Raw genomic sequence first — 26,064 nt, forward strand, 5'->3', positions numbered from 1 at the left:
TAGGACCTGTGTAGAACATGTGCAAAAATTCATGCTTTTCTCTAGTATTATCTTTAATGATTTTTCATCAAATAACCTGACACAGAAAGCATTTTAGGTATTGTCCTAAGGATCTTTTGAGACATTTGCAGAATAAGAAATATGTAATTATGTCTTCTATTTTATTGATGTTTGTACTGTATTTTCATTTCTCCTGATAGCTTTTCTGAGTAACTGTGATTTTGAAAGCTTGACCTAAATGTTCTCTTCTACATTACTGCAGTATATCTTCTCTATGAGCCTATCAACATACATTATGCTACAACTGAAGGAGGCATGAAAAATTAATTATTTGCTATATTTATAGGATTCTCCATGGTGAAGATGGTCAGCCATGGAAAACATATTGCAATAATAGTCCAACAGCTTAACAAATTTAACCCTGAAAATCAGAGCGTGGAGGATTTCTTGAGTGAATCAGCTAAGATGTTGCAGGTATATTAAGTTTCAGTTCATCTTACATAGCTTACTTTGTTTTACTATGTGATTTTAAGTATAAAGATACCTGTTTTCTAACAGGTTGTTACAATGTTGTAACTTTCATAGATTTTTCTTACAGTGATGCTTTTCATTCATGAGTAAAGTCCAAATTTCTTATGGTTATCACCAGAAAACAAGGAAGTAAAGATCAGAGGGATTGAAAAACTGCTTGAGTAGCAACAAAAACCAGGAAAGCAATAACTTTCTAAAATGGATGTCAGTGGTAGGGAAAGCTTCTCTTCTACTTCTTACTAAGCTGTTTCGTAGTTTCCTATCTCCTTTCCTCCTTCCAAACAGAAGTTTCTGTCAGCAGCACCCATTTGAATGTATAAATGCAGTTTAGAAGCTGACTCACAGGATCAGGTATTCTTGCTTTGAGGACATAAATGACCATCAGAACAGTGGGATGGAAGGCAAGTGACAGTAAATCAACTGCTTGATTTTAATCTAATACTGCGAGTAACCAGACCAAGATTTGCCCATACGTAGCTATACTGGCTGAAGTGGTTCCCATCCTTTCCTGACCGTAGTCTGTCACCTCTTCCCATCACTTTGTCCTCAGTGCCACCCTGACTTGTGCTGATGCAGCTACTGGATTGAATCAGCTTTAGAAAATCACTAAGGGAAGACCGTAATATTGTTTAGACTGCTATTGTCTGTGCGTGCCATGTATTATCAAACTACATTGCCAGAGCTCTGATTCCACGCTCCCATGTAGCTCTGGTGCTCATTTCCAATTCTGACAATAAGGTCTAAAATGCTGCTATCCAGTTAGATAGTCTTTCACATTAATTTTGCATAAACGTAAATGACTGCAAGAATATAAAACTATGGATGTGTGATTTGAAAATCAGAGGCTGAGGCAGTGGATCCATACACATTTCTTGGGTGCTTGCTTTCTTAAACAGTTTCCACTCAGGTCCCTAGTTTCTGACACTGCCTTCCTGCCCTGTAGTAGCGGCATAATTCTTTATGCATTCATATGCTGAATTACATCAGGGAACTGATCCAATTTCAAAATAATAATTTTTCACTGGGCAGAGAGCAGGTAAATTCAGCTACCACTGCTGCCAAAATAAATGCTTGTAAAAATTAACATTCAGATCATTGTTTCTCTCAGCCCAGGAAAGGTGATACAAAGACAAAAGAAGCAGTAACTCCATTAGAGAAACATGAATCTTAAGCTTAATAAAAAACTCTTTCAAAAGGGGGAGAACAGGGAGGATAGCTGATGCCGAAGGTGAAGCAGAAATGTTTCTCTGGGATAGTTTCAGCTCACTTACTACATAATACTTTGCTGCAAATTTATCCAAGGAAGTAAAAAGTAAGATCTGTGTTTATATAAAATTAGCTTTGTTTCAGTACCAAATGGGTGATTATAATTCACCAGGGAAAATTCACTTCTTTCTTTTCTGTTTCATAGTAGGCATATGATCCTAAAAATATGGTAGCATTTTTGTACACATGATTTCCAGGCTTGGCCACTTACCCATTAGCTGGTATTAACTGACCCATGCAGAAACTTCCTCCAGTTTGTATCCTGATTAATGCCATGACTTTAAATCATGGACTAGATTCAAGCCTTTATGTCTCATGCTAGGAGCATGACAAATAACAAAACTAGTGTTGTGTACTACTGACCAGACAAAAATCAGGAGGGTCAGATTCCAAGAGCACAAATATAAATAAGTGCAAGACACAGCTTTCTTTATATTTATTTGCTTACTTATGTATGCAGTATATCAGACTCAACTTTTCTACAGGTTACTATCTTCTTTATTGTATTTGAATGTTTTGTAGTCTGTATGTCCTTCTAATATGATATCTGCTGTGTCTTGTTTAGTTCTTTGATAACCTGTTGGTGACCTACATAAAATACACTTTTTAGCCTATTGTCCAGCAGTTTGTGGTTGTTCCTGGTGAAACGAACAATTCTGGGCTAGGTTATTTCTCTCAAAATAAAAAGGCAGCATGCACAGGTCATTCCAGAATATGTTCAAGGGACTTCAGCACCCCAATGTGTCTCTGCCAGGCTACGGGAGCCACTGCAGATGCCAGTATTATCAAGTACCAGATCCTGGAGATAAGTACCTCTGACAGCCACACATTCTCACCTGAACTGCAAGGACTGGATAGCAAAGGACTTTTGCAGAGCAAAACCTCTGTCAGAATGAAGTAGGTTTCAAAGAGCAATATAAATGTTTGTAGGAGCTGATCGGAAGTAAGTAAAATGACTTGTTCAGAAATCTAATAAATTAAATGAGGAGATGGGCATCCTTGGCTGATCAGAAATGGGGGATGACATCAGTAAAGAATAAGAGATAATAGGTAGAATGGAACCGAGCTGCGAAGCATCTTGATAGCAGACAGGCAGCTTTCGTTTTATGTGCTAGAATCAACTGTGAGATGCCAAGTGGAATAAGTGGGTCAAAACAATGGACTAGGAGAACAATCCTAACAATAACGTTCCAGAAAGACTGGATTAGTTAAACCCAGGAAAGAGATGTTTATTACAGTAAAATGGAAAATTTGGAGACACTACCTTAGCTTTTTAGCTATGAAGCAATAGGAAAACACTACTTGAAACCTACTGTTCAAAAAGAATGAAGAAGACATGCACATAAACTAGTTATGATATCCTGAAGAGTAGTCTACATGAAAGAAGACCTCTGAGGTTATGGGCTTGACTGACAGGGAGAGTGGCAATAGTACCAATAATTGAGGAAAGAAGTAGCATGAGAGCACTGAAGTTTTGTTTTAGCATTGTTGAAATTAAGCTGACAACAACAACACAGAAATGTCACAGAGAGAGGCCAGCATCTTAGACTGTGGTTTAGGGTTCTTACATGATAAATGTGAATATGTTATGCAAGGAAGTTGGATTTAGTCCTAAGGGAGTGAGTCTGGAAGGCACAATCTGTCTCAATCCAGATATCCCTGTCAACTGTCTACCAGGGGCATAAGACCACTCTTGTGCAAATCCTTGAAAATTAAAGCAGTGAAAACTGCTGGTGAAGTGAGGCACAGAAAAAGAAGTGAAAGTGGGCAAGCAAATACATGTTAAAATGAAGGACTTCACAATATGTATATATATAAAAGAGAAAGAGGCATAAAATCCAAAGGGTTGAAGCCATAGGGTGAAAATAGACTTGCTTTGCAAATGATAGCAAGAAGTAACTGGTAGATTCCATATTAGATCTTTTACTAAGTATAGAATCAGTCTTTGTTGAATATTCGGCTCAAAATCCAACACAACATTTCTGTTGGTTTTACTGTGCTGCTGTGAAGGTGACACAGTCCAGGGGTTTGCATAGTGACTCTTCAGAAAGATTTTCTTAATTTCTAGATGATCTAATTTTACTTACATGTAAGCTTAGATACATAATTAAAACAAAAGCCAAAATACATCATTGTGTGAAACATTAATAGTATATTTTGCTCTTTCATAAAGACTCTGTAGAAATTTTTATGTTTTGGCAGTTCACAATGCTTGGGAAGTGGCTGTACTGTAGAGGTTTGGAATACTCTGCTAGCCAAATATTGGACAGATGGAAGAGAAGGATAAAGTGGGTCCTGTTCTAAGCTCCATCATCTTTCTACCCCTGTCCTTTCTCTTACCCTCACTTACTTTCCCAGGTCTCCTCATTTAACCCGTCCCAGTTCCATCTCTTCAAGCTGATTCCAATGCTATTGTCACTGTCCAGCAAGTCCTGCTCACGTCTTTGGTTTTGTTCTGCTCACCTCAAGGCTCTTGCACATTCAGTTCAGGTCTCTACTGTACCTAAATCAAATCAGAAATATATCTCTCTCTTCAAACTGAAGCCCACAGGAGGCAGATGTCACAGAGAAGATAGGCAAGACAGACTCTTCTATCAGTTTGAGCTCCCAGACTGACCCAGCATGGCTTGTCCCAGTCTCATCCTGTACTGTAGTGAAAGCTCTGCTTGCCCTGGGCTGGGCATGGCAAGGGCATACAGAATTTTCAGGGAAGTGTACAAAACACATGCAAATGGATATTTTTCAGTTGGCAAAATGTGCATGGATTTTCAAAAGAAAACCAAAAGGACAAATTTGTAAGGTACTGCTTGGGCCCCATGTGCCACTTTGAAAATACATCCCTAGCTGTTTCCTTTTATTTGATTTCTCACTACTTACTATTTCAAAATAGCTAGTTAAAAAACTGAAAATTTGGCAACTTTCTATCAAATATCAGTTCTTTGCATCAGACTATGTGAGCTGCTCTCATCTTGTTCCTCTTGAATAGCATGGGAGAGTATCCATTAACTTCAACAGAAGCAGAAGCAACCTCTTGATTATTATTAGGTTTATTTCTTAATGCATCTTTATAATTTTATTTAAATATCCGTGTTCCCATCTGAACATATTCTCTCATTGTAGGAAATCTTGTTTCAAGCCTTGAGACAGAAATCTGTTTGGAAAACATCTGGGTGTACAGTCTGCTTCCAGAGCAACTGCCCAAAGTCAGAAGCATTACTCTGTACATACATTGGTGTATATAAGTAGTTGGCCATCTTTATTTACAGAGAAATGATGGCATTAGATACTGCTATCAAGAGTTATTTTTTCTAGCTGTATGTGGGATTTAGCTTTACATAGTCCATTTACAGTAATGGCAGCCGCACATCTAATTCCTGTGTACTGCTTTGGAAAAGCACCTGTCTTTCCCTGTGTTTTTGTAATTGAGGTAGATAAAGCAGATAACATATGCAGTCACTGTTGGAATACATTTTTCTTTTTCACTTATTGCACTTTGCCATCACTCAGTATTTCAATATACAAATAGGGAATCAGGAAATTAGCACTAAAGGAATAGAAAGCGAATTTTAAAGAGCAGAAGTAAACTGTTACTTTGACAGTAGTTCAGGTCTGTCTGAACCACTGTATATATAAAGATAGAATCTTCTTTTGGTGTAATGGAAATGTATAAATAAATTGCTGGACTGCCAGGTAGTTGATAGTGTTTAAAACCAAGGTGTTAAGAGAGACTGCAAGACCACTCAGAAGCAAGAGAGAAAGACACATTCCAGTCTCAGTTCCTCTCTTCCAACTCCTAGTTCACACTTCTATATTGGAGTTAGGGAAACTCACTGTTTAGCCTCCTGTTTTTTAAGAAATACAAATGAAATATGGTAAGGATTTTTAATTCTTGAATAGTAGGAGATAAATAACATGGTTTCCTCTGATTAGAATGTTATGATCAAAATTAGTCTAGAGGTGATTCTGTGTTCAACTCCATACAATTTATTTCTGTGACACGTGATTTTTACATCATAAAAATAATTTCTATTTGTTGTTCTCAGTGAATGATCAGACTTGATTTTCTTCCAGGAAGAAAACTACACTTTGATTTGTAATTCAGTTATTTACAATCTTCATATTTATTGTATTGTAAGTTACGATGTTTATAACATAATATTGGACTTGTTTTTCACTGCAAATATTTTCAATAAGAACATAGGTTCATTAGTAATACGGTGGGTGATTCCTAGTTGCAACAAGCCTTCACCTTCAATCATGAAGAATCATACTGTGTCCCTGAAACCTCCGAAAACCAAATAATAAGTGCAAGTAAATGCTTTTACTTCGATGTTGGGACCTTGTTGCTATTAAATCAGAATTCAGTTTGAATTGTCCTGAATAACACATTAACTTAAAATAATTCTTTGAGTCCATCTTGGTTCTTTAAATTCTTAGTATTCACATTCAAATTTACGTCTCTATTTCTGTTGTTCTTCATTTGAATACCCAGACTACTTCTCCCTGTTTATCTTCCTAAATGCTTTTTAATACTCCTTTCATCAAACAGATGCCATCCAGCTATTATCTTTGTTCTTGTGTACTAAACCCCCTTCATTTTATTAAGTATTCTTCAATTAAATCTATCAAAAATTATCCATATCCAGAGTGATTCTTCATCCAGTGTATATTGTACATAAGGATATAGTTTCATCAGCCCATTTATAGTAATGGATCCATTCATTTTGAAAAAAAGACTAAGTTTTGTACCTAACTGAAGCATTCCAGGCATTTTTTTCTTCCTTGTGACTGTTAGAATCAAGCTTTTGCCACGCTAACAAGAGACAGATTTTAACACAGAAGTTACCATGCAATGTTTGTGCCTTCATGCAAATAACTCCCTTTATTTTCAGTGGAATTATTTGTTTCAATTAGAGTTGCAGCATCAGACCCATCATATTGACCTTTATAAATCCCATCTACTAAAAAGCTTATTTCTGTAAAGTCAGAACTGCCACCCCAAATTCACTGTTTCGCTCCTTTATTCCTCTCATGTTGATAGCAAGATGAACCTGTTTATGAGCTTTCCATTTTGCAAGAACATGGTGTAATTTGGCATAACTCTTCATAGTTCTCATTTGTGTTGGTTCAGCTGTGTGTCTCACACATGCCCACTCAACTGTGAGTAAAATCTCCAAATGTCAGAAGTCATAGATCTAGTTTTAAATATGAAAATAATGTAATGCAAGATTATTTTGATACATGTGATGAAAAAAATCCTACTAAATTATACAAGTCTAATTTGTATTATTAGTTACTGACATAAATGCAGATTAGGATCTTTCTAAGGAAAGGATGGAATCTGAGTTTTCTGCAGTGTCCCACTCATGTGATTTAATATTAAATACAAGGGAAAATAACGTTAACTGTACCTCTTCAAGATGGTCAGCATTATCAGCTGAAGATGAAAGTACTAGCTTGTGACTGCAGCATAGACTGTAAATAGCAGAAGCAGTACATTCTCCTACTTATGTCCTAAGATCGCAGGGTTTTTTCCCCCACTGAAATTACTGGAAGCATTTTCACTGACTTCAGAGGGAAAGAGGACTGGGTTCTGGTGACTGATTCAAAACCCAATGAAGTCAATAGGAATATTTTCCTTCATTTCCACGGCATTTTGATTAGACCCTTGGAGAGGACCAGCACTGATTTCTGAAGCACTATAAATTAATCAGACTGCATCTGCAAAATGTGCATATTCTCACTAGAAATAGACAAATTCAGCACATACTATTACTCAGTTCTCTCAGGAGGTGAAAGCTATTTTATCTTTTTATCAAATATTATCTTCTTTCTAAAATGTTTGTTTCACCTTAAACTAAATCCTTATCATGAGAAGTCTCAGAGCACGGTTGATGTTCCTTTCCTTCCTTCTCTGCAGAAACAAGAGCTTTTCCTTCTCTCCTTACCCATACTTCTCTGATCTCTCTGGCCCTTAAACAGGTCCCATTGTAACCGTCCTTATTACCATACACCCACAGTAGCAAAGCTTGCTTTTTGCAGATACTTCTCCATTTAATTCATGCTGTTTCTTGTACTAACACATGTTGAAAGTTGTTTGTGTACGAAGTCCTATGCTTAAGCTTTCTTACTCAGTCTCTTCTCTCCTTGAAGAAAATTGACTGGTTCCCAGCTACAGCTAAGTGTCAGGGAGCAAGGAAAATAAGTCAATGGAAGCAGGCTAAGGGCATTAAGGATTTCTCAAAAGGGGGAGATAACACCAATCAGCATATATTCAGACAAGACTCACATTTTTTTCACAGGATCAGTCAGGATAATTTCAGACAGGATCATTCTTTTACAACTTAAACACTTGGGAATCAGAAAAAGCTGAAATTCAATGCCATAGAGAGAACACTGCCAGGTATTTGTACAGAAATGGCATTGTGAACACATATAACTGTATTTTACTTATATCCAGTGCAGCCATTGGTCAACACAGTAATATACAGGCTTCCAAAACATTAAAAATATAGGACCATCCAGTATTCATCTACCTTAAATGTACTATGCTTTACACAACAAAACAACAAATAATAAGCTGTAACATTAGAGAGCTTGTTTCCTGAGCATAGAACAGGCATATTTTTCAAGATCTATCTTGTCTTCTGATAAATTTCAGTATTTGATGCAACAGAAGATGCTAGCTGCATGTGTTACCTTCACCTGTAAATTATCTGGCCTTCCTCATGCTGAAGGACTCTCACAACATACTTGCAAACATAGCTAACTGCTAGTTGTTATAGAGAAATACATGCGGTAAAGTATACTTGATAAGAAGGTAGTTTGATGGACAGAACAAAGGCTCACAAATTAGTGTTTATTAATTCTTTTCTTGTTGCCACCAGTGACTTAGTGTGTCGCCTGGGGAAAATCTCTTTGCTCCATACTGTAGTTCCTGCATTAGCAAAATAATATTAGCCAAAAGGAATCTCATTAAACGCAATTAGTGTTAGTGAAGTGTTTTGAGAACCTCATACAAAAGGTGCTATAAATGTACAATCTGCCATCATATTGTACTGTTTCAGGATCATTTGACCACTTCAGAAATATATGCCACAGACATAAACTGCAACAGAAAGCCACACAGAAAGCCACACTTAGCAATTAGTGCTAGCAGTGACACCTACCCAACATATTACTTTCCCAAAGCAATTATGGTTTCAGATATACAGATAAACTGTAAATATGCTTGATTAAATTTGTTGAGAACACAAGGCACTTTCTATGCAGAGAGTATCCTAACTGTTTTAAAGCATTGACTTGGGTTTTGATTCACTAGATTATCAGCAGGGCTTAACCAACAACAGCTCACCTTTGAGTTTCTTATCCAAGTACTGATCCTGCCCAGTCTTGTTTAGCTTATTATGAGTTTTGATGAGATCACTTCCCTGGATGACACAGCTGCAGGCTGCTTAACTATTCTCAATTTTTATATGTAGAAACAGAACACTTAGTACCATTTGTAGTTGAAAGCAGATTCAATTGATGATTTCATGACAAGACTTTCTGGCCTGTGGTCCACAGAATTACCAGTCAGTACTGATGTTCTGGGGCACCAGGGTGCACCTCCTGTCACCTTGTTGCTTAGTTCGAGGCCATGTAGTGGTTATGAACTTTCTTGCTCAGGGAGTAAGCAAGAGTAAGCACTTATTTCTGTGTTTGTCCTAATAACTAACTTCTGACTGACCTGTTAACTCAGAATAGTAAAAGAAATAGAATAAATATAAATATGCAATTGTATTTTTATGCTGTAGTCTGAACTGCCTAGGAGATAGGATTTGGGCACTAGTGTCATCTTGTTAGCTGCTTGTCTACTTTTGATCATCTCTCCAAAGTACATTTGATAAGCACTGGTTTGTTGTAGCACTTCACATATATACGTCAAATTACTCAGCAGGTGAATTCAAAGATTCTAATCAAATATCTTGGAAACAATTTATATTCTAGCTTTCTAGCAGGGATAGTTGTAAGTCTTTGTTGGACTTGTTTGCAATGGGCTTGTCCGGTTTTACCATGGACTTTCTGTTTATTATCAGAGCTACTGTTGTCTGCAGATTGATCTGTTCATGAACAGCAGCATTTGTTCAAGGGGACTGATTGTTTTAGATTCAAAATGTCACAATCTTACTTTTACTGGAACGTCATCCTCTCTCACTTTACCCTTCAGGTATTTAGGTTTTCTTTTGCCTTTTGTGGTGAATTCTCAGATACCTCATATCAAATATGAGATACAGATTTGAGCATTTTGGGGGGGGGGGGGGGGATAAATTTCTGGATTCTCTTTGTCAGTTTTATGAAAGAATTTCCATAAATCTTCATCCAGAAAAGGTATAGTCGGAATGGACTGTGTGCCTCACAAGAATTCTCAGTGCTTAGCAAGATGGCGTCCATGCTTCCCATTGCGTATTTTCAGATGTGTTCAGTCTCTTTCCTCTGCCTTTCTATTTGTGACCATCCTCCATCTAAGCCCTTCTGTATCTCCTGTTTTCCCCTACCTTCCTTTTCACTCCTTTCTCTGTGCTCCTTGTTTGCCACCTCACTCCAGTTGGCTCACATTTTCCCAAATACATTCCCCTTTATCTTTCTCCCATCTCGACCACAAACTGTTGGTTCTTCTTTCTCTAGAGCCCTAATTAAGAATGTAGGTGATATCCTGCTTATTCACACTCAGTCTCTAGTGCTGCCCAGCAGACCTTGTGAACCTTCCGTGTCTCCATGTAATGATGAGTTTGGTTACACTTTGTTTCTTCTTACCCAACATATCTGGGTCACAGAATATATTCAGAGTCATATCTGATTACTTCAGTTATAGAAATAAAGCTTTTCTATCATTTAAACTATTATTAGCCTTAAGGATCTAAAACCAACAAACTGAGCTTGATTCTGTTTCTGTATGTGTATCATTAGTAATATTGTCTATTACGGTTCTGCTAGAGAAGTAGTCAGATGTATTAGTTTAATCCCAGTGGCAGTAAAGAAATTACAAGGATGTATGTAGGTAAAATTTTGCCTGCATACATGTGTATCTGTATATGCATATATAAGTATAGATGGATATGGAGACAATTATATGGAGGCGCTATTTTTTTCTAGTGATGATGCACAAATTGGAAGGAATGAAATCTGGCTTTTGAGCAGGAGTAGGGAAAAAGAATTATGCTTGCTGTGAATGACAACCTGAGAAAATACACTTGGAATGCTTCTGCATCATTTTTTACGTTTAAGAATTGGAACTCTAATTTTAAAGTTTTGCCTTGTATTTGCTCAATCTCAAAGCCCTATATAGTGTCATACATCAGAACACTCACACAGTTCCTTCCAGCAGCCTCTAATAATACCCTTAAACTAGAAATGAATCACATTAGGGAAATAAAGCGATCAAGATGCTAGCAGATAGCCTACTAGGCAAGGTGAACCTTTCATCTGATATATCATTGCAGTTCAATTGTTCCCACATCTTAGAGCTATGGGAGAGATCATATATCAAATGTGGACTATGTGTTTTCAGAAGATGCACTTAGCTTTTTTCTCGGCTTCTTGACTAACCTCTTAAGTCAAAGAATCATTATTGTTTGTCATTTTGTCATAGTGTGGCTGTCCTTTTTCAATTCATGTAATAACAAACTGTTCTGGGTCTCAGATTTTATTGCAGTGTTTAGAGGTGGTTCATACTAGAAGTTTATCTCATGTAGTAACAGATATTCCACAGGTTATTTATTATGATTGAAACTCTCTGTAAAGTTCAGGAGCATTCAAACTTTTTAAAGGGATTATGAGATAGGACCCAAATTACATGCAGCGACCATCTGACCCTCCCTTTTCTGTTCTCTTGTGGTAATGCATGAACATTATGAGTGACTGAGAGTGCAGCTGGATAAGAAACAGTCTGCATCAACAAGAATCCTGGCACTAAAAGGTTTAGTTTAAATTAGTCATATTCTCCAGTATTAGGTTACAGTAGCAGTTGAGTCTTTTCCGTAATCCCGGTCCAGCTTCTCCCCTCAATTTAGTCTCCCCAAGTAGCACTGACTTCACCAACAAAGAACAAGTTTCATCCTGGAAAAGCAAACTCTTACTGAAACTTTCTCATACTCTTGGCTAAGTTAATCATTGCTCATAGCTCAGAGACTTCAAATTTTCTTTGCAGTAACTGTTGACATTCACACATCAAGGCCTTTTAACTAAATGCGTATGTCAGCAGATAAATGGAAAGTTTAACATTGGGGAAGGTTACATTTTACTTAACAAGGTCCATTAATTTGTTAGAACTGCCCATATTTGATAGTATTAGAAATGCGTCAGCCCTACCAGAGGCACTGCTATTTGTTTTTCATGTTTTCCAATTACTTCAAAATGATTGTACTTCTTTTTGTACACAACTAACGTTTTCTTTCCAGAATACATTAATCATTATTAATTTTGTATTTCTATAGACTCTTAACGTGACAGAAGAAAAATTTGTGTTGGATACACTAGCTGGATGCATAGAATATAAATCCTTATTGGATGTAGTAGTCAATGCCTTTTTTGTTCGGGATGGGAGATACTGCTTGATTTCTGAACGTAATCTCTATATAGGTAAGTTTTCTTTAAAACACCAAATGTGTTTACCACAAAACTTTAAAAAAATATCATTTTACTAATGTAGGTCTTAATATTATATTACATTTGAGGCATTGTCATTGTGCCCAATGAAGTATGAGGTACAGAACCTTTTCCAATGGCCTTACGATGTAAAGCCTAAATCCTGAAATTGTTGTTTAGTCTGGACTCTCACAGGTGTTAACTGGAATTTTACCTAAGAAAATTCTGCAGAATATGCCTGCAGATTAGGTAACATGCAGATGGAAAATAGCATTGGTGGCTGGAAGAAGTCTCTTGGAAGAAGCATCCTGGAAGTCTAACTATCACTTTAAAAAATGTTCTTCAGTGATTTCGCTTTATTCTCTTCTATGCAACCTAGTGCCTCTGCCATTCAGGTATGAAATTGTGGAACACAGCTTTGTCTGCTGAGGAACACAGCATGTCTCACTGTATGAAGATACAACTGTCTCTATCCATACATGGGTTTCTTTGTTCCTGACCATCACAATGACATAAATAGACTTCTGTCTGTCTCCATGAATGAGGTCAATTATTTTCCTTTTATTAATTACTCAGTTAGAATCAGTTACAATACAACTATATCTGATCGTATGAGCTAGTTAATCAGAGTAGTTACTACTCCCAAAATTACTTCAGGCATTGAGAAATATATTAAAAAGTAATTTAAAGAATATTTTTATACTGTGCATTTAATACACATATACTGAGGTTGATTTATTAAGTCCATAAATAAATTGGAATCACAAATCGCACTGGCATTGGTTCTCTAAATCAGATATGTTCTGAAGCTTTGTGGGTACTTTGAAAAGTCCAGTCAATTTAATTCAAAGTTGTTGAAAAATGAAAAAAAACCAGATCTGATGTATCTACATTTTATGTTTTAAAAGCTACTAAATTTTTGTGGCAATTCTGGTTGCTTCTGTCACAATCTGAAAAGGAATAGAAATCTAAATCAAAGAGCAAACAGAAAGAAAGCTAAACTGTCAAGGATGAAATTAATAGTATATTGAGTTTATTCTAAATGGTAATGTTTCATTGTCTCCATTTCTCCAAAACCATGTTTTTCAGTGTCTGGAGCACATAAATTATACCTTTAAGCTGAGTGTTGCTATAATTGGATTGTCAGGACTGGTCCACTCAAAAGCCTCCATTAATCATAGGCAGAGGGTAGGCCCCAGAAAATTTTCCTTTATCAACAAGTTGAGAGTCTAAGGTCATCGGCTTACATTTTTCTAAGCTGCTTGTGATTCCCTTTGCCAAGCTGCATTGACACTTAAATGATCAAAGCTGCTTATAAAGGCTGTTGCTATGTGTGAGCAGATTTGAATTTAATAAAGCTTGTAGGAGATAAATGTATATTCTTCTAAGACTGCTTAAATATGTTGCTATGCTAAAGCACAAGATTGAAGCCTAACAATACACTGAGCTGGCTGCAGCACATTGGTCAGAATTTACTGATTTTATCATTACTGCTTGGTAGCAGCTGAAATACTGCAGTGCAAGTGAAGCCTGATTGATCAAAGTGAGTATGGTCAAATGAAAGCTGATACAGGAGCTCATGAACTTTACACGTCTGCAAAAATCTCACAGCACTGACTGTGCCTCTTCCTGTATCGAACTGTACACTTGCCAGAGGGGCGTGCAAAAATCGGGCTTGGACTTCCCAGAGAATGTCACAATTTAAAAACTTCATTTTATTCTAATTCAGAATAAAACCAAAGATTACAACATTTCCTGCAAAATGGTCACTTGCAAAAAAAAAAAAAAAAGGAAAATAAACACTAGAAATATGACAGTTTATGTTTAAAATTTTTGTTATGTATAATAAACTATGATTTTGGAACAGAAGAATAAGAGCTATCCTCTCTGAAAACATTAAAAACAGAGTATGTTGAAAAATTCACTATCAAAGCATTCTTTTATGTCTCCTGTTCACATTACATTCTCTCAGAATAAGCTTGCTTGCACTGAAAATTTTGGTTACACTAAAAGAGAGAGGTTTCCAACAATGTAATACTGTCAGAAACTTTTCAGTCATATCTCTCAGGAGCCATCAGACTCCTATTCTCCCTGTCTTGTTGCCACACTAACACAGAATTTCACAGATGGAATATGCAGATATTTGTGGTATAGGCTGGTACTATTACCCAAAGAAACAAGCCGCCCGTTTTCTCATCACTGGCCACTCATTCTCAACCCTATGTCATACCTTCTCCTGAATTAGAACTTGTGTTCAGCAGCCATCCAGTGAACTGATCAAGAAAGTGCTTCAGGTTAAAATTCACAATCTGTTTTAACTTGGCTGTGTGGGTGACTGTACTTGTCCAGGAGAAGAAACACCAGGAAGTAAAAGGAGGGAATGAGAACAAGCAGTTAGGGGTTGACAGAGCTGCTTATTTTAGTGGTGATGTTGGCATAATGAAATGACTGTGAAATCATGGCAAGATCTTGCCTTTGGCCTTACAGGTTTCCAAACACTGCTATAGTAGATCGCCCAGTTTTACAAACAGACATTTGCAGGCATCAAAAGGACCTCTATGAGTGACTTCAGATAACTACAATTGTTTTACGTTTTTTGTCTAAGTGGCTAAATCCTCAGCTGTTAGAATTCCATAAAGTTGTGTAGATTTGCACTAGCTTGGATCTGTCTGATGAAAGAGATAACTAATTTATATGAACCATAGCGTAGAGTCACGATGCTAATAATGAATATAGGGTTAACATTATAACTTCATGTTACAATTTCTCATTGTCAAGCATTATATTGCTCAGTTAGATAAACAACATCGAAGACTATTTAAAATAAAAGTAACAGTCTAAATCCCAGAGTATGCTGAGAATAGGGTATAGGTTTATTAGAATTCCCTGCTGCATTTTAAATGTATGTATCTTTTGATAGTTATTTGTTATCTGGCTACTTTTCAACTAGAAGAGCTCGGTCTTCAGCACTTCAGCAGAATTGTGAAATCGCTGGACACTGCAAAAATGCAAAAGGTAATGAAAGTACAAAACATGTAAAAAAAAATTAATGATCTCTTCATTGTGTTTGATTAATCAGATGACTTTTCTCAAATTTCAGGATAATTTAAATTCAGAAATTAGTGTTATTTTCTGTTTAAATTCAGAAATTAAATTAGTATTTTGTTATAACAAAACCTGTCAATTTCTATACTTACACAGTGACTCATATTCAGTCAAAGATCAACTTAAAATGTATTTTATATAATCTGAGAAGGTAGAATAATCACATAATTTACAGTTCATGTGATTTATAGTTGTTCCTCTAACTTGCATACTCACTCTTGGCTCTGCTCACATTCTTTCTTTGACTTTAGGCAGGAGAATTTTTTTCCATACACAGTGAATCTACTGAAACTTGCAGTTCTTGCTGATTAGTGTTCTTTTTTCCCTGAACAATCCACTACTACTTCAATTATCAAGCCTATTGTCCTTCCATCACTTCTTCTCCTTCCCAAAAACCAGTTGCTCATTTGGAGTTACACATGTACCAGTTACCCTGTTACAACATACATGCAAATGGCCAAACTATTGCTGCCAAATAGACGGCATGCCAACAGAGTTCTGCCTGCCTTTTCCTCTCTGGAGTCACAAATTTGGGTTTTGCTCCACTACTTGTTTGCTAATTTTCATGAGATCTGTAGAAATATAAATCTCTTCTCTTTCAGAATGGTTGAAAGTGCTGATTATCTTAAAAGTTATATTGTAAAGAGGGATAAACTGAGCAGCAATGCTTTCTTAGGAAACTGGACTAAAAATTAAATTACTGGTGACACAGCATACGTAAACTTTGATCATCCAGATGTTTCAAAGCATAGTTCAAACACAGCATTTGAATAACATATATGGAATTCAAGCGATAGGCAAATTTTAGTAATTAATACTCAAAAGGCTAAGGTTTATCCTTATACTGATTATTTTGAATGTTCATGTGGATGCCAGTGTCTCTTTAATGAGTACAGTTGCTTTGTAATATGTAGGGAGAGAGTAGGTTAGGTTCTCTGCATGACATTTTTAGAAACCCTCTATTCACTTTGTTTTTATGGTCTTATGATGGAAAGTTTTTTATTAGGTTTTTATTTTGTCTCCATTCAGAGACAAAAATGATATATTTCATTAACTGTTAGAAAGAACAGAGAAGTGGCTGGAAGAATTATCATAATCTGGTAGACAGACAAATCACCCTGTCTACAGTGCTCTCCCAGCCCCTTCTTTGGTAAACATCTTAGACACAAGCCACTGGATTGGATGCATCTCGAGCTCATTCAGCTAGCAACACAATCTTCCCACTTCGTGACAGTTATCTCTTGTTGATTCCATTCACCAAGCTTACTATGGCTTTAGCATCAGTGCCCTGATGTTCTATTTCAGATAATTTCTCCTTCCTTGTCTGGAATAACTCTTTTCTGCTGCATTATGCAATGGTCTGCACCTGCTACTTTTCTTCCTGTAGATGTAACTTTGTTTGCTTAAGTATCTTATCAGATCCTCATCACCATGGTACCTAGGTTTTCTTTTCTTGCATTAGACGAGGTTCTTTGTCTCCAAAGTGATGCTAGATTATATTAATGCACCTGCAGCAGAGGATTTAGAAGCAGCATTTGGTCCCCCCAGCAACAGAGACAAAAACAGCAGAAGGTCGATCTGCAGCCTTAGCAACAGAAGTTTTCAGAAATTTGGGATTCTCCTTCAGGATGCTGACCTGTAGACTGTGTCTGAATTCAGTTGAGATGCAGAAAAATTATTCACATATATTTACTTAGATTTACTTTAATTGAAAAATAAATTTTTCTGCACATCACAGGCTGAATGGAATTTTCTTAATCATGCAGATAAACCTTACTCAAATGAGTAGTCTTCAGTTGAATGAGATTGACTTGTGTGAGTAGACCTTTCTCTTAACGGACTGCATGATGGAATCCATTCAAATCAAAGTGTTTCCCTATGATTGATGCATGTTCAGATATTTTCATTCAGGTAAAATATCCAGGCAGAATAATAATGCTACCTCACTAACACATGTTAATCTGCTTGAACAGGAAATCATAAACTCTTGTTCTGTGATGTTAAGAATACATGCAAAAATTCTTTATGGTTGTATAATTATAGAATCATAGGATAAAACCCAATTTTGTAACTTTAGTGTGATTGTTCTTCTAAGAACTTAGCTATGCATTGCTAGCTCGAGCTTATTTTTCTGTTCTACTATTAATGCATGTTATTCTTTTGTATTTGTTGTAAAATGTAAGGGTTTGTATGTTAGAGAAAATACACTGTTGAAATAAAAAGTTGAAGTAAACAGCTTTATAATTTCATAATTGCCTTGTAAAAAAAGCAAAATAACTAGTGTTTTCTTTGTAACATTCAAGAACCTGTTTTGTTCTGTTTCATGTTCCCATTGCTTCTCACAGCAGTAAAGTCCTTTATAAATAACTTCTGAGATCTGCAAAGGAAAATCACTACATAAGAACTGGATATTGTAATTGCTGTTATGATGAGATAGCAAACGGTGTAACAAGACCAGTAAGAAGTAGGACAAGATCAGCCTCATGGTGGACATGGGGATAAAAAAAGTTCAAGTTGGGTCATACAGTGGCAGAAGGACCTGAGACTGTGGCTAGGACACTTTTCTCTACACCTTTAGCTCAAAATACGATCCTCAAGATAGAGTTGCCCATTACAATTTCTTCATAGGAAAGCCCTCTTAAGAGCTTCTTGCTTGCTTTCCTTTTCATTTCTCTGTTGCAGTTGAAAGGTACAGTCCTATGACTGTATGACTGTAAGGTCGTTGAGCTGCCAGAGCTGAAGAACTAAACTACAATAAGAGGGACAGAATCAGCAGAGGAAGAGAGGAGTGGACAGGAATGTCCTTGATTGCATTTGCTACTACAGCAAATAGCTGCGGGTGTGTACAGCCCAAATAATATCATTCTCAGGTGGTAGCTGATCTGTAGGGAGAAACAGAACCTGCTCTTTCTTGCATTTACTTCCTTAAGAGTCAAAAACTTGCGTTGTGAATATAAGGATTTCAGCTTTGCAAATGATGACAGGGATGTAAAGATAGTACCAGATGAGGAAACTTCCCATTTTTTGTTTGGTTTTTTTTTTTTTTCTTAGAAATCTATACAATCCTACTGTGTAAAAATATGTTAAGAATATTAGCAGGGCATGTTCAGATTCTCAGAAGGAAGGTATTAATTCAACCCACGTGTAAAAATGCATTACAAAACAGTCTTTAATTATACACACTTGTCTTGCTACAGCCAGAGTACATTAAAATAGTAAAAATTGGTACAATTCATTTCTGGTGTAATTCCACCACTTCTAGAAGGGAAGTGAATCTTGGTTATCGTGCTCTGTGAGTAGTGAAACTCTTGGAACATTCAAGACAGAGGAGTAAGCAGAATAATGCTGCTACCAAAATGGCTGTCTAGTGACTTGTCTAAGGAGACATGCTAGTAACATCCAGAGAACTTAAAGCTTTGTTTTGCTGCTATAGAAGCAACAACTGCTGATACTGGGATTGCCACCCATGTCACATGTGGCCAAGGACAAAACAGAAATATAAGGGATATTTCCTAGAAATTCGGTTCACAAAATACAAAAGTTTCTGTTGTTAAGAAATGAAATGTGCTATGGCTTCGTGGGTCTTATTCTGCCAACATTTGCCATCTGTGATAGGGATAATCAAAACCAAAACTGTGGATTTTTTGGCTCAGGCAGACTCTGGTCAGAAATGATGTTTGGTAATGCTGCACTGCTGTTTGCAATCCCTGCATTGCCTGGATAACTGTTCCAGGGCTGCATTCAAAGCCTTCTCTAGTATGATGCATATAGGGGCATATCCTTATCGTAGCATTCCTCTAGGGACTGGGACTAACGGTACTGAAATATACATCACAGTATTGATTTCTGATTACACAGTCAACCATTCTCTGTACCTCATAGGAGTACCTCATAGCATTTATCAATCACATAATCACCCATTTGTCGTAATGCCGTGTGAAATGTTAATAACCAGTACTTAGCTGGTGTTGCAGTAGGATGCCTCAAAGGGTAGTAGCCAGCTAGAAATCACTGTGTGCCTTTATTATAATTTCATCTGGCTTGAAGAGGTAGTTGAGTTGCAAGTACTTCATAAAAGACAGTTATGGCAAATATTTAGAAGACCTAGATGGAGATCAGTCAGGGAGAGCTGAAACAATATTTCAGAGGCTTAGTTTCATGTGGCAGTGAGGTAGACAACTGACTGAAGCCTCTGAAGATGGACTGGGATATAAAAGAGGAATACTGAGGATACTGAGAGGGAGGAGTTCAGTTTAATGAAATCTAGTGAAAGAAAACTGGAGGATTTACAAATCACCACCTGCAGTATTTCTACATCAACTACTTCTGTGAGCTCTCTGAATACCTAGAAATTTGAAACTAGCTTCACCCCTCGGGGTCTGCCTCATTTTAGGTATATCAGCTCATGTTCAACCTACCCCTGTACACACACTTGCTTACGTGGATTTAAAAGCACATGTTTTATAAACTTTGTATATAGTTTGGGCCTTCCATAAGGTAAGAGGAGTACTTTGGCAGGAAACATGTTCACTGGGTCTATAATTATATATACAGCTAGGATACCTGGATGTAAAATTTTGTTACAATAACTGGTAGAATTAGAGTATATACAAAGTTTTGTTGGAGAGTATGAACTCTGTCTAGACCTCCAGCATTTTATTTATACATTGCACAAGTACAAATTACTATGTTAGGTGAAAAAAGTAATCCAATATGCATGTGCTACAGAGAAAGATCCTCCGTAAGGAGAATGAATGAGTTTCTAGACCAGTGGGATGAAATGCATCCCTTAGCATACACTTAGCAAACTCCACTGAATCTGGAAGCACCAAAAAACCAACTTCTTCACAATTCAACACTTAGTTTATAGCCATGCTTTTAGGGATGAAATATCTTCTTTTGGATAGTGTGTTGATGTGCCAGCATCTGCAATTTTGGGGAAGAGCAGTAGTTCCTAGACAAGAATGGGAATCCAAGGGGTAATATTCATTTAGTCCTTCAGTTGTTGATCAGTCTTTTGACTCTACCAGAAGCACAACAGATGAAAATAGGACTAACTTTACAGGTTAATTCCTTGGAAATGGTCACATCAAGACTACAGATTTCAAGTAGCAGGCTTTCTACACCTGTTGAACATTTGCAGCAAACACCTTGAGTCAAATTGAATTGTAGCTGAATTATTCACAAAGCTCTGAGCCACCTTGGGCTTGGCACCATATGTGAATTAAGAAGCTCCTTGGTAGTCTTTCAGAACTAAAAACTCAATACAAAGACCTACATGGTTCTATGGAAACCAACCTAAGGGAGGGCTGACGCCAAGTCTGAACTAATAAGCTCTGCAGTCTCCATTCGAAGCTTCTCAAGTGACTGCACACTGCTTTCCAGTATGTCTCATAATGTCAATATTATTTAGTGTGCTTTTTCCTATTACTGGGATTATTTGAGCATGGTACTTGCTTGTACTTTCATTTCCAAGAATTTTAATGAAAAAGGTCAGATCCAAGTTTGGAATTCATATTGCTGTAAGTGATACATGCTGAATCTGAGTGCCATTTTTCAAGAGTCTGTTTCAAAAGGCCGTTTGAACAGTTCAAGTTTTAAAGAAAGGCTCTTGACCTTCTGATGAACTCCATTGTGAAACAAAAGTTCAAATGTTAGTTGCTGTTTCTCCAGCATGTAGAGCCCTACAATGTGTTAGTGTGCCAAATTTCAGTCTTCTAGTTTAATGGGAATATGCCAATTATATTTCAATAAAAGAATAAACCATATTGTATAGCAGCTACTATAGTTCTCAGCAGTTCTTTCTGCCCAGTTCCCAGGGAGCTGAAGGGAACTTAAGTAATTCAGGTGCAGTGCCAGGCCTGGCAGGTTTCTGGGCACCATGGATCATCTAGCTATAGATAATCAGGAGCTGATTGTGGGTATATTAGAATCTGAAACTCTATTGTATAATACTAAAATCAGTGTATTGCAGTAGAAATCAGTTTTGAATAAAACCTTTTGTTTCACAATGTTTGAAGCAAATTAAAGATGCATCAACACATCCCCATGTCGTAGCCCCTAGATTTTTTTTTTAGGCCACTAAAAATATTTTACTATTCATGTTTCACAAAATAGGGCTGAAAGACATGGGGCTGTCCTAACAGAACTAAGAGGAACCTACAGATACTGAGCACCTATGACTGTACAGGGTAAAATACAAGCGAGTTCTTCAGCAGTGTTTGTAGTAAAAGCAACTATCTTTTTCTAGTCTTATATACACCATACCTTCAGTATTCATGTTAAAAGAAACCACTTATTATTAGTTTCTTAGATTCTTCTTCAATGCCTTGTATTTGAACACATGGATAAAGGATGAATGGAGTCAGTTCTACGATTCGCTGTATGTAAAAGAGAACTGGATTGATCCACTGCTAAGGTAAGCAGAACTTAAGTAACCTGTAGCCACCTCAAAGTTTAAAAGCTGGGGAAAGCTTCCCCTGAAAGTTCAATTTGCTGTTAAAGTGTTTCTCCTACTGAAGTCACTTGAAAGCCTTCTTGTCTTGGTGAGACTACAGCAATCCCTTTTACTTACCAGAGGCAAGGTTCTCTCATAGAAAAGTCAAGTCCTTTCACAGCTGTTGTACATTTACTGCTCAGTGCCCCTGAATAGATCAAACATCATACTCAAAAAAAATAAAATCAGAAGGTTCAAATTACCTTACAGAGTTAGACTCATGCCTCATAAGTCACTTCAACATCTGTATTGACATTAAACATTTGAAAAAAGATGTTTGACTTCCCTGAGTTTGGCTTTATGCACAGGCTTCTTTATGCTGGTAGTTGTAAAATCCCTTCTGAGCAAATCAGATAAGCATGTAAACAAGTGTTTTAAATTCTTATTTATTTACACAATTGCAGCATCATTTAACAGTTTAAATGCTCTGAGGTGCCAGGTGTGTCCACACATCGGTTATGTAGTGATACAATAGCATGAGTACCCTTGCCAAACTTTCCTGTGAGGGAGTGAGTACCCTTCCCACTTTCATGTGGAGAAACAGTAGCTCTGCAGCCTATTGTGTCCCTTTTTCACTCTTGTTTTTACCCAGGACAGATAAATTAGAACTAGCATTGGTACACCAATGTGACTGCAATCACACATCCTCCTCACTGCAGTCAGTATAGATCAACCCAGAGGATGGCAAACACTGTTAGACAAAAATATGGTACAAACAACGTCAGCTGAAAAAGAGTTTGCATCTAGTTCTGTCGTACCAGTCAGTAGAATTAATCCTTTCACACTATGTAGATTACATTCAATGTAACAAATACATGTTTTGCCTAGAAGTAGTAAATGTAAGCTGTACAAGAACATTAAAGACCATATTTGGTTAACGGGTTTGAAACTTCCTTCAGGGGGCTGAGGATGCGTTGATCAGTCTAATCAGTTCAGTAGCTTAAATTCTTTTAAATATGTCTTTGTATTCCTCTTTCTAATGCCAATGAGGTTAATATAAAGAGTCCTGTTTATTTTAATGGACCTACATTACTTGCAGAAGTTACTTGCAAGCCTCATCCCGTAATGGCAGTACTAGCTAAGGTAACGGTTACATAAACAAGTTCCTGTAAATTTGCATTGTCAGCTGCTTTTTTAAATTCTGGGAAAGCTCCATTGCATGTGTAATACTTAAGGATAGAACACATATAGAGGAGGAATAACTGACATGAAGCAGTCACCATAATTAGCCTGTTATAAGCTGTTTGTGACTTACCTTGAATTCTGCACCTTCCTGTCATCCTTGGAAGAAGTCTGAACCTTCATACGAGTCAAAATCCAAACTCAGAGAAATCAAAACCATCTTGACTGCCCCACAAGGTTCACTGAGGGTTCATTTCCGCATTCACCAAACTCCTTACATCTTTTGATTTTTTTATTAGAACTGCCTGTGCTTTCTGTCAGTTGGCAAAAGTGGCAATACTTAGACCGCTGTTTGTTCATAGTCTCTTCATTTAAGTATGTTAAGAGTGTACTTAGCTTATGACACCTGCTTTTCTGATTCATAGTCTGGTCCTGCTGAAAAACGAACTGGCAACATAGGTGCTTATTCAGTAAAAACTGTGGCTGTTTCACCGCTAGTAATCTGAATGGTCTAGCACCTATAAGAGGTGAAGGAACACAGTCGAACTAAACCATGAGTACAAATTCATAGTCAATTTTATTAAAATTGAATGGCTGAAAGCATTACAGAATTTGCACTGATGCCAACCTCATATACTGCATGTAAAGTTTGTACGAAAAAAAATGAAATAAAATTGAAAAATCTGGTTTTATTTGAAGATGGCAGCCAAAAATACAGCAACTGATTGGACAGCTCACAGATAAATTAAATAATCGTACTACCACTGTCAAGACTTCAACGGTCACTCAGCCGAAGGAATTTAATTTGACTGTACCCAAACCACGTGCCATTCCTATACCTCTGCTAATACCAGTACTGGAAAAAAGGCCACCTGTGAGTGTTTTTCTGCTTTGAGAGATACTAAGTTTTATGTACACTTGTGCACAAAACCATGGTAGGGGAGTTAATAGTCTCTTTAAATATAATTATATAAAATCTGCAACCTTTGACAGATCAACAAGGATTTTTGTAATATTCTGTGTTATTGAAGGTCAGATTTCTTAAAAAAACCAAACTAATTCTTTTCATTTCAGTGAATGTTGTGTAGGCAAATTGTAAGCCAAACAAAGGAAAGGGAAAAGGTTGGTTCCAGTAGTTGTTTTGTGACTTTTGGAGGTAGAACTATACAATGGGTACAAATTTATGACAGTCCCATGATACAAGTATTTCTGGTAGCCCTTGGATTTGTAAGATGTTTGCTTTGGATAATGCACTGAAGCAGCTAATAGAAGAACATTCAAATTAAAATTTTTTATAAACTTTGATTTTTTTGTAGATGAACTCTCATTAAAATAAATGGCAAAGCAATTTCACTGGAGACGAGATGTCTTCTAGGTTTGCAGCTCCTCCTTAAGGGTCGAATTTTATTCCTTTCTATTTGTATTAATGTTGAATCTCTAAAATTAAGGTTTTTCAGTTTAAATTTATTACTCACATATAAATGAGACTAGATTTATCTTTGAAATGCTAAGCTTTTATTTTACTCATTGTCTAAGACTGTGATTCAGTTATACTGGTACAAATCAGAGACACACGATTGGTTTCAAGTTAGCTCACTGGGGTAAGGCAAAGAGGATTTAGGATCAAGCTGCTATGACTAACTTAATAAAGACTCCAAAATCATCTATATTTAAATGCAGTGGGAAGTGAGCTTGGAAGTCATAGTTTTGGGCATTATCTGCCACCTTGTATTAGCACTTCAGGTTTTAAATAATACATGTGTTGAATGCTCTTAGAAACCATTTACATCTTAGGATGGCAGAGCAATTTAATGGCTGTGTGTTATACAGTTAATGGGATTTTACATTGAAACAGCTTAATACCAGGCTCTGAAAAACTGCATTTAATAACTACTTAATCAGTATAGGAATGAGTCATATTGCTGTCATTTTAGTACCTTTATGCTGTGCAGTCCCTCTTAGAATAAATTTGCTTTAATGGGGATGCATTTACTGAAGTTCATTTGTGTTGTTAGGATTATACTAAATTTGGTTTACATTCTGGCCAAGTCTGCAAATTTAAAAGCTTGTGTGAATAGAAAACCATTAGCATAGTAGTGACATATGTTGTGCTCATTTCTGTACCTATCTCAGCAAATTAAGCTTCACTTTAATTTGCCATATTGTTGCCAGTATCATCATTTTAGATCCTGAACAGAGACTGAACAGAGACTGAAAAGACAGCCCAGATCGCAAGAAAGAGTTAGTAAAGTGAGAGCAGGCCATAGTTTTGGCTAGTGTATGGTGGGGGGTTCTATGTAATTGCAAGGAATGCACAGAAATAAAACTCTTCCAGATTACATCCCATAATCTGCTGCAGAATGTTCTCATTCATTTTCTCCCCAAGTTGTTCATTTTATGAGATATGCATTTAAAAATGCATCTGTCAAAGATGCATCTGTCATGCATCTGTCAAAGAACTTGACATGTGCTATATTAGCAGGGTCTATTGTAGTCACAATAACTACAGGTGTAGTTACTGCTCGACTTTGAAACATTGTATGAATTCATAGGGAGGCATCTGGATTTTGAGCAATGACTACTGATAAGTTATTGCATCCCTATGGTGAAATTAGTTCATTCTTATTAATGGGATTATTATTTTAGGTATTTCTTTCTGGTAGGTTGCATTATATTCTATAGTATAGATATAGTAGAGATAAAATGCAAAGTAAGATGAGATGTACCACATACATTGAGTTCAGGGGCTGGGATAGTACTGCTGTGCTGCACACTGAACACATGCTTCCTGGAGGAGAGGATGGGAGATGTGGGTCATTGCAGAAAGCAGGGTAGTTGTCTTAGTGATCTATATTGAGATGGGACTCTCCACTGACCTTGGAAATTTTCATTGGAGTAACATGGGCCTAGAAGGTTAA

At 36.8% G+C, this 26,064-nt stretch overlaps 1 protein-coding gene across 1 annotated transcript in view; it reads left to right on the forward strand.

Annotated features, from left to right (window-relative positions):
- Positions 1-346: 346 nt before the first annotated feature.
- CFAP99 (cilia and flagella associated protein 99) overlaps positions 347-26,064 on the forward strand; it is a 58,943-nt gene continuing 33,225 nt past the window's right edge. The window contains exons 1-5 of the mRNA XM_074821347.1: positions 347-474; positions 12,273-12,417; positions 15,344-15,438; positions 21,834-21,946; positions 23,846-24,020. Coding sequence (XP_074677448.1) covers positions 355-474; positions 12,273-12,417; positions 15,344-15,438; positions 21,834-21,946; positions 23,846-24,020 — 648 coding nt within the window. The 5' untranslated portion in view covers positions 347-354. The remainder of the gene's footprint in view (positions 475-12,272; positions 12,418-15,343; positions 15,439-21,833; positions 21,947-23,845; positions 24,021-26,064) is intronic.

This window comes from Strix aluco, chromosome 4 (assembly GCF_031877795.1).
Source record: "Strix aluco isolate bStrAlu1 chromosome 4, bStrAlu1.hap1, whole genome shotgun sequence".
Classification (NCBI taxonomy): Eukaryota; Metazoa; Chordata; class Aves; order Strigiformes; family Strigidae; genus Strix; species Strix aluco.